This window comes from Gracilinanus agilis, chromosome 5, assembly GCF_016433145.1.
Source record: "Gracilinanus agilis isolate LMUSP501 chromosome 5, AgileGrace, whole genome shotgun sequence".
Lineage (NCBI taxonomy): Eukaryota > Metazoa > Chordata > Mammalia > Didelphimorphia > Didelphidae > Gracilinanus > Gracilinanus agilis.
Window position 1 is genome coordinate 39907781 of NC_058134.1, and position 20587 is coordinate 39928367.

The 20587-nt window shown below is 40.4% G+C and overlaps 1 protein-coding gene across 1 annotated transcript in view; it reads left to right on the plus strand.

The window, feature by feature from the left end:
* The window catches only part of COL6A6 (collagen type VI alpha 6 chain), a 119069-nt gene that overhangs the window by 57046 nt on the left and 41436 nt on the right, over positions 1-20587 (plus strand). Inside the window, exons 18-25 of the mRNA XM_044678894.1 lie at positions 241-276; positions 3193-3255; positions 5970-6032; positions 11764-11826; positions 13772-13834; positions 14657-14707; positions 16303-16338; positions 17614-17676. Of these exons, the coding sequence (XP_044534829.1) occupies positions 241-276; positions 3193-3255; positions 5970-6032; positions 11764-11826; positions 13772-13834; positions 14657-14707; positions 16303-16338; positions 17614-17676 (438 nt within the window). The remainder of the gene's footprint in view (positions 1-240; positions 277-3192; positions 3256-5969; positions 6033-11763; positions 11827-13771; positions 13835-14656; positions 14708-16302; positions 16339-17613; positions 17677-20587) is intronic.

A 20587-nucleotide genomic window follows, 5' to 3' on the forward strand; every position in this document is an offset into this window, starting at 1 on the left:
TAATATAATATAATATAATATAATATAATATAATATAATATAATATAATATAATATAATATAATATAATATAATATAATATAATATAATATAATATAATATAATATAATATAATATAATATAATATATATGAGTGTATGGGGTAGGTATTTACACATGTGTGGATATATACACGTCTGTATACATGCATATGTGTCTGTTTACTTATGGAGTTTTTTGTGCTTGTTTTCTCCCCTTCTAGCCAAGGCATGGCCGAAGAGGACCGACAGGCCCACAGGTACAGTCATCCTTTTTTCACCTTCCTAGAGTGAAGATCCCACCAGAAGGGCATTTGTTCACACAGTAACTAGCCAGCATCCTGATGACAAGAGAATCTGAATGTAGGGGGACAAGTGCCTTCTCCCTTTGTGAATTGGTGAGCAGATAGAATAAGGTGGGTTAGAGTTTAAAACAGTAACAATACAAGAGGAGATGGGGAGGACTAAAGAAAAGCAGGATGTGGGAAAGGAATGGTAAGTTTTTCCACACTGAGGTGTCCCTGGTGGGCAGGTGGGTGATGCCAATAGAGTGGTTGAAGAATCACCCTCCCTGGGGCCATGTCTCAGCCACCTTTTTATCCCCTGAAGCTCCTCTAAAGGATACATCCAAAGGAAGATTGTATAAGCAGAAGTGAAGGAAGCTAATTAGGGTATTTCTGTGGGGTAAGTCCAAGGGTTAATCGAGTCAGGATTCAGGGAGTTCACGTTCAAACAGCAACTGAAGATGAAGACCTGGGACCCAGATGGAAAAGTGGTCGGTGGGAGGGGAGGTCCAATTCTCCAGAAGCTTCGAGAGGAGAGAGAAATACTTGGTCTTTCTGTCTCTCCCAGTTTCTACTCTCAAAATATGACTTTGGATGCTATTGATGGTGGGAAGTTTGTCGAAAGTGTGAGGCTTATTTGGGGGGATGGAGGGATGGTTTGGAAGTGCCCGTTTCATCACATTCATTTAGGAAAATGGTGGACCTTATTGTTACTCAGTACAGAAATCCAATTTCTAGGCGAGTGTAGAACTGAACAGCATGATGTAATGGCTAAGAAATAACTGGTTTTTGTCTCCAGATGTGATACTAAATGTCTTGGCCACTGAATAGAAATGTCTAACATTTTGAAAATAAAATTTGGAAAATTTTATCAGACTTTAGATTTCAAAAGAAGATCAGGCCAAATTTTCTGAAAAACAAAATGCAAACAATTATTTGAACTAGGAAAATCAGGTAATTTTAATCCTCTTTAGTTAAACTTGACTCTGATTTGGTTTCACTGGAAAGCCTGAGTTGAATTTATTCAGAAGATTTTATTTATATGTTTGAATGCCTTTGAAGCCCTAAATAAAATTTCTCCAGATGAGTAGAAAACAAAACAACATTAAAAAATCCAGAATAGGGGCAGCTGGGTAGCTCAGTGGATTGAGAGTCAGGCCTAGAGACAGGAGGTCCTAGGTTCAAACCCGGCCTCAGCCACTTCCCAGCTGTGTGACCCTGGGCAAGTCACTTGACCCCCATTGCCCACCCTTACCAATCTTCCACCTATGAGACAATACACCGAAGTACAAGGGTTAGAAAAAAAATCCAGAATAAAACTCTGTTGTAAATTCCATAGGTGCCAGGCACATATTCATTTAAACTATGGGCCAAATTATATTAAGTGATTCACAGTGCATCTGTCTGTGAATTACAGCCCGGAAGGCTTTACTGGTGGTATTATTTTGGTCCAAAATTAAAGGCTTTTAGCATCACATGTTGCAGCCTGGTGTGGATAGATCTAAATATACGTTGGCACTGGGCAGCTCAGGTTGGTGGTCAGATAATCATGGAGTAGTCTTATACCCCACTAGACCTGAAAATCTTTTCAGAGGGAGAATTGGCATGGCTGTTGCCCAAGTATCCATTGAGGGAGTATGAAAAAGGATGAAGTTCCTACAGAGAGCGAAGAGATATTTGCAACAGAAAGAAAGCAAGAGGACGAGGCAAAGTGGACCCCCCAAGAGAAACAGCAACTGAGATGAGAGAATCAGTCATTCATGACCGGATTCAAGATGTGGGCTCTCCTAATGTCAGAGGCTTAAGGGGCATCCACAGAGATCCAACAAGCTGTTTTGCTTCTTAGAGCCCCTCCCACCAATGCCTCTGAAACTCTCTGCATCTGCGCCAGCCATGGACCGTGCAAAACAAATCCAATGGCTTTTGTGCTGGGATTTTTTGTTGGTGTAAAGGAATTTGTTCATACTGTGACTTTGAGTGTTTCCATAAGGATCGAGAAATAGCACGTTTTTCAAATGTGCTTAACGGTTTGGGGAAATTAGATAAGATGTGATCATCACAGTCTTTAGTCTAGAAGAAAGGAATGGATAAAGGTTGGCTTATCTGAAAAGCACCTTGCTCAGTGCTGTAGATTCAAAGAAGAGCAATACAGTTCCCTTCTCCCAAGGAGCCCCAATGGTCACTAAGATGTAACCACAAAATAGATACATTTTTCCTTCTTAAAAAATAACAACAAAAAAAACCTTTACCTTTCATCTTAGAATCAACATTTTATATTGGTTCCAAGGCAGAAGAGCAGTAAGGGCTAGGCAGTGGGGGTCAAGTGACTTGCCCAGGGTCACACAGCTGGGAAGTGTCTGAGGCCAGATTTGAACCCTTAGCATCCCATCTCTAAGCCTGGCTCTCTATCCACTAAGCCATCTAGCTGCCCCCCCCCATTAAGGTATCCTTAATGTAACTTCCATAGATAAAACTGTCTGTTTCTGATGTTGATCCATTAGACAACGTTCTTGGGTCACTGTTCTTCAGGTCTTCCTAACACCTCCTTATTTAGAGGCTATTCTGTTGGTCAGCAGTATGGGACATTTCCTTCTCTCTCTGCCCACCCAACTTTCATTGATTTCGTGGCTCATGAGCAGCGCTCTCAGAGAACAGGATGAGATCAGTCAGAAGCTCGGGGACTCTCTTTTCATCTCTGCTGAAAGTATTTGGCTGAGAAAGGTGATGCCTAAAAGACGTTGCAGTGTGGGCGAGTTCATAAAATTAATTTATTTGCAATGCCCCATCGTGAATGATTCAAAACTCCTTTCTGTGTTCACGTTTTAGAAACAAAACCACCCTCCTCTCTTCTCACGCAGCAATCAAAATGTTGGTATTTCTTTTTTATTCTAGGGAATAAATGGAGCTTCTGGCATGGATGGCCATGATGGACCAATGGGATTAAAGGGACCCCAGGTGAATATTAACATTGATTAGTACCTGTGTGTGCAAGCACATGTGCAAACATATATACACACACATATTTATAAACATATATGTATTATGTAAATTTATTTTATATATATTTCTATTTTACCTATATTAAATATGTAATTTTACATATATTAAATATGTAATTTTACATGTATTGAATATGTAATTTTACATATATTAAATATGTAATTTTACATGTATTGAATATGTAATTTTACATATATTAAATATGTAGTGTTAATATATACATATTTATATATTGCATATATACACCCACACAGGGTAAATGTATATTTTTGTCTATGTAGGATGGTGACTAGAGAACTCATATTTACCATATCTGAGCAGGTACTTCAAGGAGGCCAAGAAAACTCTTGAGGATAAACTCTGGGTAATAGCTAGAATTTTTGCGTAGCAGGACTACAGCACCGAAGAAGCACAGGCCAGCAAAGCAGAAGGATTGACCATCAGTGTAGGAAAGAATTGCCTCAAATACAGTGTGAGAACAAGCTGTGTTCTTGAGAAAAATGATTTCCATAGTGACTGGTTTGTTCTCTGGGGTTTGATCCTCTTGGAAGCTGAGCCCTTTTTTACTTGCAAGGGAAAAGACTGTGCATGGGTTGACACTAGTCAGATGATGGGAAGCAAAGAATGAGCCAAAGGGCAAAATTCATCTGAAGCAGTTAGTTAGAATATGAGACAAGTTTAAAAAAAAAAAACAACAATGATCTGGATTTAATGAGAACATGAAAAAAAAAAACGAGGCCAAAACTCAAGAAGTAAGAACATGTTTTTTCCATAAAAATCACCCTTGGCTTTGAAAGCTTGAGGAAGAGTTGCCCTGTGGAGGGAAACTGCCATTTTTTTCAATGATTTAATCCACATAATTTTTTTCTATTAGCACATTTGCTCTTTTAAGCTGGACAAAGTATCTTTGATTTATTCGTGTTTTATCAAAGGCTCCCATGGCAGTAAATAGCCTTTCTTTCTTGGACCCAAGTATTTCAAATCAATTGACTTTTTTCTTTTCTTTTTTTATTTCCCTAATAAAGGAAGTGCTTGTAGAACCTTTAGGAAGGTCCATTAGGGCCAGACCTTTTTGTTATTTTGTCTGGTTTTTTCTTCTAGCATCTAGAACAGTGCTTGACAGATAGTAGGTGCTTACTGGAAGGTTTGTTGAATCAGATCGAGTTCAATTCAAATGAAAATGGTAAGCGACGAGGTTGGAAGAGAAACATCTCAGTGGAGTTCCTGGCTCTGTTCTACTCTTGACAACTCCTATGAAATCTTCTCCATCTCAATTTTAAAAACACCTTTAAATTAAAGCATTTCTTTGTGAGCACAAAAGTAATATAAATAATTTTTAAAAAACAGTGTCAATCAACAAGCATCACCAAGCCCTTATTAGGGATAAAGCACTATGGTGGCACAGCAGGTAGAGTGTCAGGCTTGGAATCGGGAAGAGTCTGGTTTCAACCACTTAGCAGATGGGTGACCCTAGTCCAGTCACTTAATCTTGTTTGCCTCCGTTTCCTCATCTGTAAATGAGCTAGAGAAGGAAATGGCAAATCATTCAAGTATTTTTGTCAAGAAAACCCCAAATGGGATCATGGAGAATCAGACACGACTGAAAAAAATGACTGAACGACTATGCTGGACATTTGAGATACAGAGACAAAAGTGCCTTCAAGGAGTTGATTCTTGGAGGAGCCAGCATGCTCATATATAAGTATACTTGAACTAAGTAAAGACTGATGGGGAAAGGGAAGGGCACTAGCATCAGGAGATGAGTAGAAGTTTCATGTTGCAAGTAGTGCTTGAACTGAGTCTTTGGGGACTCGGAGATTTTAAGAAGTATAATTAAGGAAGGAAAAGGCAGTGAGGTGACTCAGTGGGTAGAACCAGACTTGGAGATGGAAAGTCTTGAGTTCAAATATGACCTCGCATATTTCCTAATGGTGTGACCCTGGGCAAGTCATTTAACCCCAAGTGCCTACCACTTGCCATTCTTCTGCCTTGGAACCAATACTTGGTATTGATCCCAAGACAGAAGGTAATGGTGTGTTTTGTTTTTATTTAAAAAAAAAGAAGTGGGGGGGGGAAGAGGGAAGAATTCACTCACTCCTTAGGTGATGGCCAATGCAGGGTATTACATATGATTCCACAATTATTATTCAATATAGCATGAACTGAAATGAATAGTAAGAATTTCTACCTTATTTTATTATGCGTAATAATATCACATTGGGGATTTTTTATAATTGACTACTTTTAAGTGACGTCGTATGAAATAATTGTTTTCCATCAGATTTTTTAAAAGATATGAAACTCCCTTAAGCACACATACCTCTCCCATGTTTGGAGAATATCTTTATATTTACTATAAAGGAAAACGGGGGTAACAGGTCCCAATAATTCATTTTTGTTCCATTTGGCCTCATTAGACTAACAGTCATTTTTCCTGCAAATAGCTGACACTCAGGCATACAGATTGGCTTTCATCTTGTGCCAACGTGTCAGAGTATGGATGAGCTATCTCTCACATGCTGAGGAAAACAGGGGAAAAAAAGGAGAAGAGTTAATTGGGCTTATCTTCATTCCTTCCCTGTTTTAGAAGAAGCGTTTTCTATTTTGAAGGTCAAGTTAATGGAGTTTTCTCTTCAGAGGGCAGTAATTCTCCAGTTCTCTTTCTCTAGGGCCCAAGAGGAGATGCTGGCATGAAAGGAGAAGAAGGAAATCTTGGAAGTAAAGGTCCCCAGGTAAGTGTCAGTAGACAAAGCAGCTACACAATTTTGGGAAACAGAACTGTGATTTTTCAGCCTATGGGCCATGAAACTCCAAGAGAGAGAGGAAAGAAATGTGAAGAATTACCCCAAAGAGTACACGAATCCATACAAGCCCCAAATAACTTAGCAGATGTTTCTTCTGCAGCCTGAATAAACAATAGGTGTCACTTGTATGCCTGTTCTTTTTTTTTTTTTGAAATGTATATAGTCACTGTTGTGATAATTAAAATCCAAATTCAAGTTGAAATGCTATAGAATTCTTGGGAGTGTTTTGGTCATTGTTTTCCCATTTGACAGATCCTAACATTATTATTACGATTGTGGAGGGATGATCTGAGAACTATTTTACATTAAGAAGAAGTCCTTAGCTTGAACAGGTTGAGACCCACTGATCAGAAGTGCCCGTGTGCTGATTTCTCTACAGGAAGATGGTGTTGGCTAAATTCGAGAAGCTTTCAGGGTGGTAGTCTATGTTTTTGGTTGATGTGTAAATCCCTGGTCTCAGACCTACCTAATCAAATGGACCCAAAGGGCTTAGTAGGGTCAGAGCTACCTAAAAACTTAAAGCAATAGCAGGGATCTCTACATCTTACTCCCACAACAGCTAAAATAAAATGGAAGACTCTGCACAAATTCCTAAATCACGAGCCTGAGCATGCCACATCCTTGCTCACTCAACTCCCATGACTCCCTCAGACCCAGGGCATTCCTGCTCACTTGTCCTCTTTACTTCCTCCTTTCACACAGACACACACACACCCTTTTGGGTCATTTGGTGTTCTCTTCACCCAGCACTTTGTTAGGATAACCCAGCCATAGGTTCTGATTTATCACCTTTATATCTCAGTTCATCATTGTATATTATGGAATAAATTCTTCCTTCTAAATGTAAGCTTTCCCATCATCACAAAAGTGAACCCTCTGGGCTTCTTCCAAAAGGAAAGAAATGCTCTTTCCTGGATTGTTGGAAATTGCTCTTTGGGAGAATCACTTGGCTGCCACTGAGACTTTGTGATAGCTGAGAAAAATCCTGTTTCTGTACAAGTTTTCATTAACCAGGAGACCGTATTGGAGTCAGAGATGTCGATTCCTGGAATAATATAATAACACTTCATAATTCCACACCACTTTTGTTTCCACAAAATTGGGTGTGCGGTCCTGGGGGATTTATAGAACTCCTCTGCCAGTGGACAGGTTGGGGAAACATCCGATCAAACTACTCTACACTATCTCATGTTCTCCTTTGGAGGGATTTGGAAGAAGATATTCTTTTATAATTATCTAACATTCTCCCAACATTATGGAAGCTTTGAGCTCATTACCCTTTATGATACGAGGAATGCGTGCTATGTTGGACAGATATAGCTGTAAACTGTATTCTGATCTGACACCATATTACCTCACTTTCCTCTGTAGAAATGTGCGTTGGCCCAACACTTACCCAACATTTCCATTCTCCCAATATTCATAAAGCATCGACTTGTGTATATTTTTATCTCTTATCTCTGTTTCCTTCCATGGACTCAGATCAGTTCTGATGAACAAATTGCTCTCAAAAGCTTTCTAGCTCTATTATAAAATTTAAGTCAGAACCAAAAATTAAAATGGAAGGAACCTGTTTTGGTTTTGCACACCTGGATTATGTAAAAGTAGCACAGTCCATATGGCGAGATTTTAGGGAGAAATGTTGAGGGCTTAGGAAAAAGTGTCTTGTGTATTTCATCTGTTTATCCATAAAATTCAGGTGTAGATGGGGTGAAACCCAGCATTCTTGGTATTTCCTTGGCTCGGCGCTCCAGAACTATAATCCAAAGTTGCTGTTATGAGAGTAAATTATTCCATTTGCCCTACAGGGCATCTTGAAGTTGAGTCCACTTTTGCTTCTCTTTGGCTATGGGTCACAGCTATAAATCATTCCGTCTCTTGGCATCATCAGAGTCAGTAAAAAGTCATCTTTCCTCCTCACGCGTCTAGACCATCTGGATCAAAAGTAGAGGAATTCTTTGGTTTGTTTCCTTCCTTCCTTCTTGAAATGCCCTCGTCAGTATTTGGAAAATGCTACTCCAGAATTGAGGGAATTTGCCACAGGCAAGGGAATGATGAATGCTTGTTTTCCAGATGTTCTTTTCATTCTCACAAGAGAAACAGTAGTAGGCCAACCAAGTCAAATAACCCAACAAGAGATTTTCCATTCCTCTTAGCTTCTTGCTGTGAATTGTGGGGGCAGTGTGGCGTAGTGGATAGAACGATGACTGAAATCAGGAAGGTTAAATCCTGACTCTGACACCAGTTGTCCAGGAACAAGTCACCAACTCTCTGAGCCTCACTCTCCAAATCTGTAAAGTATGAATAATAATACCTGTGTTTTCTGCCTCCCAGGTTTGTGATTGGGTTTCCTTGTAATAATATAAGTGAAGTCCTTTGCAAACAACCATCAGCTATCATAATTATTATTGAACAACCAGGTCTGTTCATTCATTGGCTGGTACGACAGGAGAATCCTCAATCTTGGTGTTAGAAGGTGGTCAATGCAACATTCAATTATAAGTAGGTAACCCACCTACAAAGGATTAAATGAGTTTAGAATATGTAAGGTACCTTGCAAACATTGAAGTATGGTATAAATGCTAATGATGATGATGATGAATACAAACACATGTCTAGGTCCTGAAGGGAAATAAAATGAAGATTCCAATAAAAATTAGGCAATGGCAGCCAAAATAAATTGAGGATGGTTCTACTTCTCCTTTCTTTTCCCTTTTCTTTTTTTTCCTTCGCTGTATAGAGATGCTTATTTTTTCTTGTGTTTAATTAGAAAATCTTGAACCCTTGAATGTCATCTCCCAGAATTCCTTTCCTTTTCATCCCCAAGTTGGGTGCTTATGTTGTTTGTATATAGTTGTGTGTAACTCCGCCTCTCTCTCTTCTCCCATGTGTGTAGTCAGGGAACTTTCTTTTTTCTTCACTGAGGCTGCTAATTTTCCTTTTGCTTCAAGTTATTATAAATAAAACCTTATAAAATTATAATACTTGGAGTATTTGGATATTAATTTTTAATCTCACACTTGACAGCCTAATGAGAAACACTGAAAAATAGGAATAACTGGAAGGAGATGAGATGCCCATTGCTAATCCGAGCAACCAAATGGGATTTTTAGAGGCCTTATTATTTCTTACAATTATTTGCAAAGATATGTTGCTTTTAAAAGGACCAACCAGATCAACCTAATTCTAAGCTATGATAGGGTAAATAAATAGAATGCCTTTGTTTTCCAAGGACTAGCCTAGCTAAGGATGAAGCATGTCCCTATTAGGATGGCTACTCCTTCTAAATGGCAGTGTTAAACCATCTGAAAGCATTAACTTAACTATTAATATTTTCAATGTGAATTCCTTGTCCAGGGAAAAGTTATTGGGAGTACTGAACTTTATCATCTTGATATCTTCAGTATAAATGAAACCAGAAGGCAAAAGGAAATTGAAACTTGAGTAGAGGAGTTCATAGATTTTCTGTGAAGAGCCAAAGAATGGAGTTGGTTTTTACTGGGGCAACAAGAAACATTATTTCATGAGATATTTAGTAATCTTGAATTGCATTGCTTGTAATTAAGGATTTTATGAAAGTCCACCAAGAAAGCAATGTTATCTCAGACATCTGTTGCAGAGGCTAAGGAAGTTAGAAAATCTTTGAAGAATTCAATAAAACCATCTATGTTCAATCAATATGAATTCATGAACGAACCAGCATTTATTATGTACTGATGATACAAAAAGAAAAATGTCCGTCCCTGTGTCTCAAGGAACTCACATTCCAAAGCCACAATTCTGCATCTCTCATTTTTTATTTGACATCTATACTTGGATGTCCCATAGACATCTCCTACTCAACATGTCCAAAACAGAGCTTAATCTATTTCCCTCTACTATCACCTCTCCTTCTGACTTCCCTGTTTCTACCATTCTTCCAATTATCTCATTTCACACAGGAGTCATCTTCAACTCTTCACTCATACACCTCATATCCAACTTGCATTGATTCCACCCCCTCAACCTCTCTTGCATGGTCTGTCATCTCTTCTGCTCATGCCACAGCCACCCAGCCCCTAAGCATTTCTGGTCCAGACTATTACAATAGACTCCTAAAAGGTCTTCTGGGATCCAGCCTTTGCCCTCCCGAGAATCAGAGATTATAGGAATGAACCACCACATCCATCTTGGGCACCAAATTTTAGTTAGGAAATAAACAAGCTGGAGAAGATCCAGGTGGGTCCACCAGGATGGTAAAGGAGTTGGTGCCATCAATTGAAGGCACTGAGAATATTCACTCAGGAGAAGAGAATACTTCTGTGGGAACAAACACTGCAAATGTTTGGGGGGTTTCAGGTGGATGAGGGATCAGACTGATCCTGCTTGGCCCCAAAGGGCAGAACTGGAAGTAGTGGGTAGAAGTGGTACCATCTGAAAGTGGAATGGGCACCTAAAAAGAGGGAGTAGGTTCCTGCTTATCAGAAGTCTTTAAGAAAAGGCTGGATGACTACTTATTGGGACAACTATAGGATTGGATTAGAAAGTGCTACAATCTCATCTGCCTTCCAGATTTTTATGAAACACAATCCCTTGTAGGATCTGGATGTCATTGCTGCTCCAGTGTCCCCCCAGCACCTCTAATTCTGTTTTTGAGGTGAGTTTGAAAGCCTTGTGCACTCTGTAGAATCTTTAGGTTGAAGAGGATTCTGCAAGATCATTAAATGGATCACTTCATTGTCATGTAGGACCACACCCAAGTCATGCAGGCTTAGTAAGAAGTTGCTCTGTTTTAGAGACCTTGAAACCAGGAAATTCCATTCTCTCCCTAAAGAACTTCTTCCAGTGTTTGCCAATCCTTTCTCTTGGAAAGTGCCTCTTTATAGTTAACTGTCCTCTTTAGTTCTCTTTTTCTAAATGGAAAAATGTTTTAAATACAAAAATGCTTTAAAAAAAAACATTTTCCTGAGCAAAACCAATAAATACAGTTTGGGGTCATGGTTGTCTCAGAAAGGATGGTTTAGCCACTTCTAGAATGCATCATTTGTACTACAGAGAAAACTCATGAAAAAGCACCAATACACTGCTGCTAGGATTACTTTTAAAGATTACCTACAAGCATTTTAGTCAAAAGAGAAATTCTCCCTTCAGGAGTCTGAAGATCTCAAAGGGGAAAAAAAAAAAAAAAGGTTATTTCAGTTACTAAGAATAAAAGAAGACCATTGTCCTGGCTTTGGTAGGGGCGTGTGTGTATGTTTAAATGGGTTTTTAGTCTGTTGAGATAAACCATGTTCTCAACAGAAGCATAGAAGAGATAAGAACAAATTCAGGATAAATGTTACTGGAGTATTTCCTTGGAAAATTGGGGTTTGTTTTATCCTGCCTGTATTTGAATATTGTAATTAGGACAAGACTGTGGCACCTGTGAGTTCTTTGGGAGAGGAAAACTACAAAGACGTTGAATGATTTTCGTGACAGGCTCAAATTACCTTGTTAACTTTTTTTAACTCACTAGCCTTTATATGGCAGCTGCGATATCTTTTCCAGAATGAGGATGGATATAGCCACAATGGTTTTACCCATCTGTAATTCATTTTCATCTAGGAGTTCACACAAAACCAGCCATTTGGAGGAAGTTTCTTGGATCATGATATCATATTTTCACATTTTCTTCTTTCAGGGGCCTCCAGGACCAAATGGTGTCAAAGGGAGTCCTGGCAGCTTGGGGATCAGAGGAAATAAAGTAGGTCCCATTTCTTGATATCCTTGGGCACCGCAGAATTCTTTGATTACTTGGACTGAAAAGACCCCTAAAAAGGACTGTGTACGGTCTCTACTCAGTGGCAAAATATTTGTCACAGGCAATAACACTGAAGGAATTTGTGGGTTGAGAGACCCCATCAGCACTGAGAACTCACCGACTCTATGGACTGGCCTGACACTGAGGCAGGGAGTAGCTTTCTAGAGATGACGATCAGCAGGAGATGAAAAATTCTCACTGAGAACGGTCACCAAAGATCCAGTGTTTGCCATCATCTGTCTGTTCTGAGGCAGTGGAGCCCATTTTCTCCCTCAGTTTTCTGAATCTACCTCTAGGGAAGAGAGAAACCTTGTAGGGAAGTCCCAAATAGAGCTGGCCTTCCAGGGTTCCTCTTTAGCCGAGATGGGCTTAGAATTAGATGTTTGTGGACCAGCCTCAGCCTTTACCCATATATTCAGGTCTTATCTGGAGATGAACAGGCCGTCAGACCTGGGTTTTGACTTTAACTACACCACCAAATCAGTATGGAGAGAGATCCCCCAACGAGGACTGATAGATCATTTTGAAGTCTCACTTTTCTCACGTGTAAGATGAGGGATCAGGTTAGATGCTCTCATAAGGCCCATTCCAGCCCTCACATTCTCTATTTCTCTGCTATTTCAGCTCCAGAATGCACACTCCATTGACCCTCGTCTCTGGGATTCACACAGCCCATTGCAGGGCTCCATTCCAAGGGACACAATGAGCACTTCATTGTTAATAAAGGGTTAAGCTTCTTGCGTAAACCTGAGTTAGTTATCCCTGTGCAGCCGGATGACTGATGTAGCTCATAAATTAAGTTGTTTATGGCGCTCAGGAGATGGTGTAGCAAGCAGCAGCCCAAAACTACTACCTCTGATGTCACCTTCCCTGGAGAACCCTGAAATGACCTTAGCCTTTGCTAACGTCTAGATTATTAACTGTGCCTCATTGCAGGAGTCGGTGGTTTATAAGCTAAAGCCTAAGAGGAGCACCATTTGTCTCTTTTCTTTCTTAAAAAAGAAAAACAATTCAGAGGTCCTATTTTGCATTAGATCAAACCCAGTTCTAGGGGTACACCCTAGTACCTCATTAGCAAAGACGTGGCACATGTGCAGAGCTGGCACTTGGGGAGCGGTTCTGTTCCCCCTCTTCCCAGCACCTGAGGACATTTTTTGCATGCCCTGCCATTCTGTCCAGCCACCCAAAGCAAGCACTTCCTCCCTCAGCTCTCTCCACCACTGTGGGGGCTCATAGAGAGCTTGAATTTGCCCTCTGGGCACTCGAACTCTTCAAAGGTTCACCAATGCTGCCCTAGTTTAGGTCAGTCAGTTGCAGAAGGGCAGTTTTCTCCAAACAGTATGAAATTTTGCTGGAGGTTCAATTAATAATGAAAGGACAATTCTGTCCACAATGAGGGTTCCTTTCTGTTCAGTGATAGAACGTGATTCCCTCCCTTCCAAATGGCTGTCATTGTGTAATTCAATGGCGTTATCTGTATTGATATCTCTTCCAGTTTCCCCCAAACAGGCCTCCACTAAACTCCTGCCCTCACCTTCATGGAGAGGTTGAAGGGAACCTGGATTTTCAAAGGCAGAATTCAAGATCTCATAGACTTCCACCAGACTGGAAAGCCTTCAGATTCAGTCTAGGTTAAGTGATGGAGTATTGTCTAAGGACCGGTCTTAGTTCAGAGATGCTCTTCACTAAAAGGTTGGCCATCGGGTGATGATTTGGGGGACGGGCAGTCATAGCAACTCATGAACCCATTTGCTAAGATATGGAAAGGTTGAGGGCTACAAGAGAAAGAAAACCCATGCCAAAAAAACCACATTTTCTTGAAGTTTCAAGGTGTGCGTGTGTACCATAAAAACAAGGTGACAGATTTGTTTTTAATTATGTTTAACAGGGAGAGCTGGGCCCTCCAGGAGAGAAAGGAGCACCTGGATTATCTGGTTATCGTGGAATGCCGGTAGAGTTCTCTTACTGTCTTAATTCTTACTTGGGGACACTTTTTTGTTGCTAACCAATGAAATCATAGACTTAACCCCAAGATTTCAGGATGGGAAAAAACAGAGAAAAAGCTTGAGAATCCAGGCTTTTTAGGTTTCTGGAAATTGGGTGGGGTTTGAGCATGAATTATCTTGGTCTTTCTGAAATAGTATCCCCAAAGCAAACTGTACGACCAGAATAATCAGGTCTAGCCCTAGGAAAAATTCTGAGAAGGGAACATTTTGCTTCACTCCCTTATTTCCCATTTTCTAGGTCTCTGGTGTCCTCATAAAACCACTTACACTTACAATTAATATTAATCCTTTATCAACTATTAAGCACCATATATTTATTAAGGGTTCACTAAGGGCTGGACATTGAAAGAATAAAACCAAAGAGTCGCTGGCTTCAAGGACCCTCAATCCCATCAGAATTAGCACATCCCTTCAAGAATAGTAATGTGGAAGGCAGTGCAACGTACATCGCCCTCCTTTATCCTAGTGCCTTCTCTCTGGCATCATATCCAGTTCATCTGGTTTGTACACTGTTGTTTTGTCTACCCCATTAGTCTCTTTGTGTCCCCAATGCTTAGCACAGTATCTAGAGCATAATGGATGCTTTTAAGGTTCTGGTCAACCAACTAAGAACTACCGAGGAGAGGCAATGGGAAGAGAGATCTTTTTTAAGTCGAGATGATCTTTCTTGGTGTCCCTCAGATGACCCAGTGTAGGGTAGCTACCATTTTGTTTTTGCATCACAGTGTGGAATACTTTTAAGTGATGCTTTTATCCTCCACTCTCAGGGAGAAGATGGACGTGCGGGATATGGTAGAAATGGAGAAAAAGGAGAAAAGGTAAGCCGATGTTCCTTTGCAGCCAGAAGCATTTGGCTTACTCCCGTTCCCCCGGCATCATTCAAAACAAAAGACGACTCGAGAAAAATGTTGGATTTGGACACTTAAAAACTCAGAGGATTGCCTGTCGCTGTGGAGGGGAGAAGAATCGCAGGTTCAGGGGGGAAGAGTTTAATGGCTCAAGGATGATAAGAACTGCATGCTCAAGTCCCTTTTCTTTGGTGAGGTTTGTTGCTATGGCGTGACTTATTCCAAACTCAAAACAGAACTGACTTTTAGGAGTTTTGTGTTCTGAGTGTAACCTTGGACGCCTTCCAAAACTATTTAGCCTTATCTTATTTTGTTTGCTTTGGCCCTTACCGAGAGGCTTTTGAGATCCTTCTAAGGTCATCGTATTAAGTAGCAACTTCCAGGGTAGCGGGTGGGGACAAGCGGTTTAATTTTTTTCGACTTTTCACTGAAAGGATGCCCTCGTGTTTTCATTGAAGAGAAGTTCTTCTGGGCTTCTGTGTACAGCAGCGGTAACAGCACTAATTCTTGGAGTCAGAGACCCCAGATTCAAATCCTGCCTCTGGCATTTACTACCAGTTTAGCCTTGGTTTTCTCATCTGTAAAATGGACTAAATGGACCATGAGACCCCTTCCAACTTTAGATGTATGAATTGACGTGATGTGATATTGTGTGCCATTATATTGTGAAACATGCTATTGACATGGCATTCGTGTGACATGTATGATATTTGAACAAAGTAAGCAAAAGAGGGAACCTGGAGCTGAATATGCTTAAAATGAGCAAACAGGGAACAGCTATGATGGCTCAGTGTATTGAGACCCAGGGCTACAGATGGGGGAGTCTGGGTTCAAAAGTGTGACCCTGGGCAAGTCACTTAGCCCCCATTGCCTAGCCCTTACTGCTCTTTTGCCTTGGAATCAATGAACAGTATTGATTCTAAGACAGAAGGTGAGTTTCAATTTTTAATGAATTACTCTAATTTAATAGAAGGAATGAACAGCATCACCAGATCTCCCCAGACTCATATTGATATCAAAAGTCAAATTTTTAAGAATCAGCTCTTCCTGCTGTCATAAGGCTGAAACACAGAGAAAGTCCCCTGAGGAAGAAGTCCTTCAGCGGCATTCTTGACCACATTCAGTTAGCCAGTGACTATTTTCTGAGCCTTTAAACAGGAGAGTGAGTATGGCGGATTCACTCTAAGCTTCAAATGATTTTTATTTCAGAAGCATCAACAAAAATGTTGCTACCTTCATAATGCAGAAATATTCAGATATTGTGAAAAGGGTATGTAGGAACACGTGTTATGGGTAAATGGCTCGAGAGGGCTGAATGTCGTATTAGTTATTGGTTCCCCTTCATTTTTTGGTGAAGGCCTGGAAACGGTTCTTTTTTAGCTGGAATGGCTGCTTGTGAAAGAAGCTTGTAAGGTGTCGTTTCTGAGTGTCTTACACGTGAGGCTCCCATAACTTGGTCCAAGAGTCCAAAGTCAAAGACAAATGGAGCTACAAGATGATTAATTAAGTCACGTTCACCCTAGCTGGGTTGTGGGTATATTAATCTTCTGTACTGCTGATTACAGGGACAAAGAGGATTCCCAGGAGATAGTGGACCAAAGGTAGGTGCAATTTGGAATTGCTCGAGTTCTGCCTAGGGAATATGCAGCAACCAACTAGACTTAAATATTGGGGGGGAGAAGGGGGATGTGTGCCAGGGAAGTAAAATTTATTTTTCTACCGGAAAATGAGAATGTGTTGGTCCAAAAGAATCATTAATTAGAAGGATTATCATATAAACACATCCCTATGAATATAATTCTTATTACTCTCGTGCCCACTTATAGAAATTCTGCCTTATTCCACATGCAACTTTTCTCTTGGTTTAAAAGTGAATCTAGGGGGCAGCTGGGTAGCTCAGTGGAGTGAGAGTCAGGCCTAGAGACAGGAGGTCCTGGGTTCAAGCCCGGCCTCAGCCACTTCCCAGCTGTGTGACCCTGGGCGAGTCACTTGACCCCCATTGCCCACCCTTACCACTCTTCCACCTATGAGACAATACACCGAAGTTAAGGGTTGAAAAAAAAATAAAATAAAATAAAAAAATTTTTTAAAAAAAGTGAATCTAGGGGAAGCTAGATGACTCAGTGGATAGAGAGCTAGCCTGGACATGGGAAGTCCTGGTTTCAAATGTGGCCTCAGATACTTCCTAGCTGGGTGACCCTGGGCAAGTCACTTGACCCCCATTGCCTAGCCCTTATTGCTCTTCTGCCTTAGATCCAATATTGATTTTATCCTGTATTCTATTCTAATATATTCTATATTCAGTATTGATATCTATTCTATCTTAGATCCAGTATTGATTCTAATCTGGAAGATAATGATTTTGTTAAAGTGAATCTAAGGGCATTTAGATGGCACAGTGGATAGAGAACTACTGGAATTGGTTTTATATCTGGCCTCAGACATTTCCCAGCTGTGTGACCCTGAGCCAGTCACTTAACTCTGTTTGCCTAGTCTTCACCCCTCTGTCTTGGAGTTGTTATTAGGAGAGCAAGTAAAAAGAAACATAAAAGCGAATCTCTTATTTTGATGAATCCTGAAGAATTTCAAACTCTTCTAAAGCTCTTTTGCCCCTTTAAAGTTTGAGAGCAGCCGGGACTTTTCAGAGTCCGACTTGATATTCTTCAAATTATGCTTTTGGTCTTTATAGAAATGGGCTTTTGTACCAAGAAACAGACAAAATATTCTGGGAACACTGCATTTGGCCAAACAAATGCTTTGTGTTTTCCGTTAAAGTGAAATGGATTATTACAGAGATCAGCCTTTTCAGCTCAGAGGATGCCCATTCTTTAGACAGAATGACCGTTTCAATCATTTGCTTACTGTGCTGTTTTTAGGGGGAAGCTGGTGATCCCGGCAGTCCAGGAGAAGTTGGGCCAAAGGGGTATAGAGGGAGAACGGTAAGCTCTCCTTTCCAGACTCTGGATTCTTTGTCTTGTCTCAGCCACTTTGGAAAGTGGTTGCTAATAAATTTTATGGGTCCCTCAGACTGTCTTTTTTTTTCTTCCTCAAGAATTTATGGAATCTATGTGTGAGTCAATAAAGTAACTTCTAAGAAACAAATATATCCCCAGTAGATGTGAAACTGCTTAGTATGAGTGAGAAGGAGATGAACTGATCATTGCTGAAAAAATCCTTGTTGACCTTGCAACTAGGACATGATTTCAGGTCCTGGAATTGGAGAGGGATGGGACCTGGACCCTCATTTTATTGTTGTGGAGCTGGGTGAGATGCTTCCTCTACCAACTCAGCCTGGCACCTTCTCTGTCATTTGTTGTCTGGAGAGTTAGCTTAGAGTATATCAAAAAGGTTCAATGACTTGTCCCGAGTACCACTTTCAGTGGATGTCAGGGGCACAATTTGAATCCAGGTCTTATGTCTTCAGGGTTGGCTTTCGGTCCTCTCTACTCTAGGCCGCCTGATGTGGGAGGATGTGATTTACACGATAGATACTTACTGTCTAAAAGAGTTATTGCACCTTCAGGAGGTGATTCATTTTCTCCCTTCTCATTGGCAGGACCAGACTTAGTATTCCATGCAGGTCTTTACCCTTTAGCCCTTTCAATTCACTGCTGAGGCTCTGCCAAAAAATATCTTCCAGGAAAACAACTCCAAAGGTCATTTGTGTTCAAAGGCTGAAGCGGAGAGTTTTGCAGCCGGTGGTTGGCATGGGAAATCCCTTTCTGTTATGGGTCTCAGAGAAATCCTCATTGTGCCTTGACAGAACTCAGTGCTCTGTCTGTCCAGTTGGGAGACAGGTCTTCTTCATGTCAGACACCATCCCATGGGCAACCTCCTTGCCTCTTCCAAGGCTGCCATTGATGGATACCTCCCACATGTTGATGAATTTCAGGATTTAGGTTGTCTATGAGGCACCACTATAGAGTGCCAAGCCTGGAGTTATGTTCCTGATTTCAGATCTGGCCTTAGACACTAGTCGTGTGACCCTGGGCAAGTCACTTAACCTTGTTGGCCTCAGTTTCCTCATCTGTAAAATGAGCTGGAGAAGGAAATGGCAAGCCACTCCAGGTTCTCTACCAAAAAAATCCCAAATAGGATCACCAAGAGTTGAACACAACTGAAAAATGGCTCTGTGTGTGTGTGTGTGTGTGTGTGTGTGAGAGAGAGAGAGAGAGAGAGAGAGAGATGGTAAATAGAAGGCTGGGACAGCTAGGTCTATATAGTGGCTAGAGTACTGGACCTGGAATCAGGAAACTCATGTTTCTGAGTTCAAATCTGGCCTCAGAAACCTACTAACTGCACAACCCTGGGCACATCACTTAACCTTGTTCTCATCCATAAAATGAACTGGAGAAGGAAATGGCAAACCCCTCCAGGATCTTTGCCAAGAAAACTCCAAATGGGGTCACAGAGTTGATCACAACAGAAACAACTGAACGACAACAAAAATGGATTGACAACAATTCATAAAGGGGATTAAAAGAACATTTCAATGTTAAAATTTATTCAGAACATTTTTAAATCTTTTCTCCTCGTGGTAGTGAAACTTGATGGAAAAGATTAGTCAAACTGGATCAACCGACAGGAATTTGCGATTGGAACATTGCTTCAGATTGACCACTAAGCCAGAAGACATGTCTCTTACCTTTGCCCAAATTTTTTTCCTACAAAATAAAAGACTAGGTTTTTGGAGGAGTTTTTCATTCTAGATTGTTTTTTGTTCTACACTGTTCACATGTGCATTAGTCACTTTAAGTGAGAATTGCTTACCAGCAATAATTCTTTTCTTTCTTTTTTTTAAACAACTTTTTGAACAGTTCTCCATTGACAAAGTGTCCCCAAGAAAACAGGAAAAGTTCTGGGATTAGAAAAGCAATTAAGAAAGATTCTCAAATCCTCCTGGATGTCATTCACAAGGATCCACCATTGGGTCACTGCCCTGGATGTGTTAATGAAGGAGTTTCCTTTGAAAATGGAAACAAATGATAAAAACCAGCTGCCTTCTCTAAAAGCCTTAGTAGTTTGGGGGATAATTAGTTTCTTTTACCCAAAATAAGTTGGGGCAAGTGAACAAGTTCTTCTCCATCCAACTTTGGGGAATGGTTGAAGTTTTTAAGTTACGGCGTCTTCCTTTTCCTTTTGGAAGCATTTATCTTCATTGTAATCTTCTCAATCCTCCTGCCAGGCCCCTACTCCTACTTTCTGGGAAGAAGTTTCAGATTTAGACATTGTGCTCAGGCAGTGGGAATACGAGGTCTCTAGAGGGGAGACCAGCAACTCCCACTGGAAGATTCTGGTGAAGCTACTTCATGTTCTGAGAAATCCTTCCATCTCTTGTTATTACCAAACTAAGTTCTTGCATCATTCTACTCAGGCTCTTACATATATTTTTTATGAAAGAGAAGTAGAATTAATTTTTATCATTATTGTTTATTATCAATTATGTGACATAATCTATATTATCACAATATTCTTTATTATTTCCTTGCCTCTAGGGCTTCATAAGTATGAGTAGATATCCACAGAGATATCTGTGTGGAACTTTGGTCATCACAACATCCCATGCTTTTCTTAAAAAAATAAAAGTTAGGAGGCAGCTAGGTGACTCAGTGGATGGAGAGCCAGGCCTAGAGACGGGAGGTCCTGGATTCAAATCTGGATTCAGACACTTCCTAGTTGGGTGCCCCTGGGCAAGTCACCTAACCCTGCCTGCCTATCCTTTACTACTTTTCTGCCTTGGAACCAGTACACAGTATTGATTCTAAGATGGAAGGTAAAAGTTTAAATAAAATAAAAAATAAAAGTTTAAACATGTAAAGATCATACTCTATTTGACTATTGGTATACCTG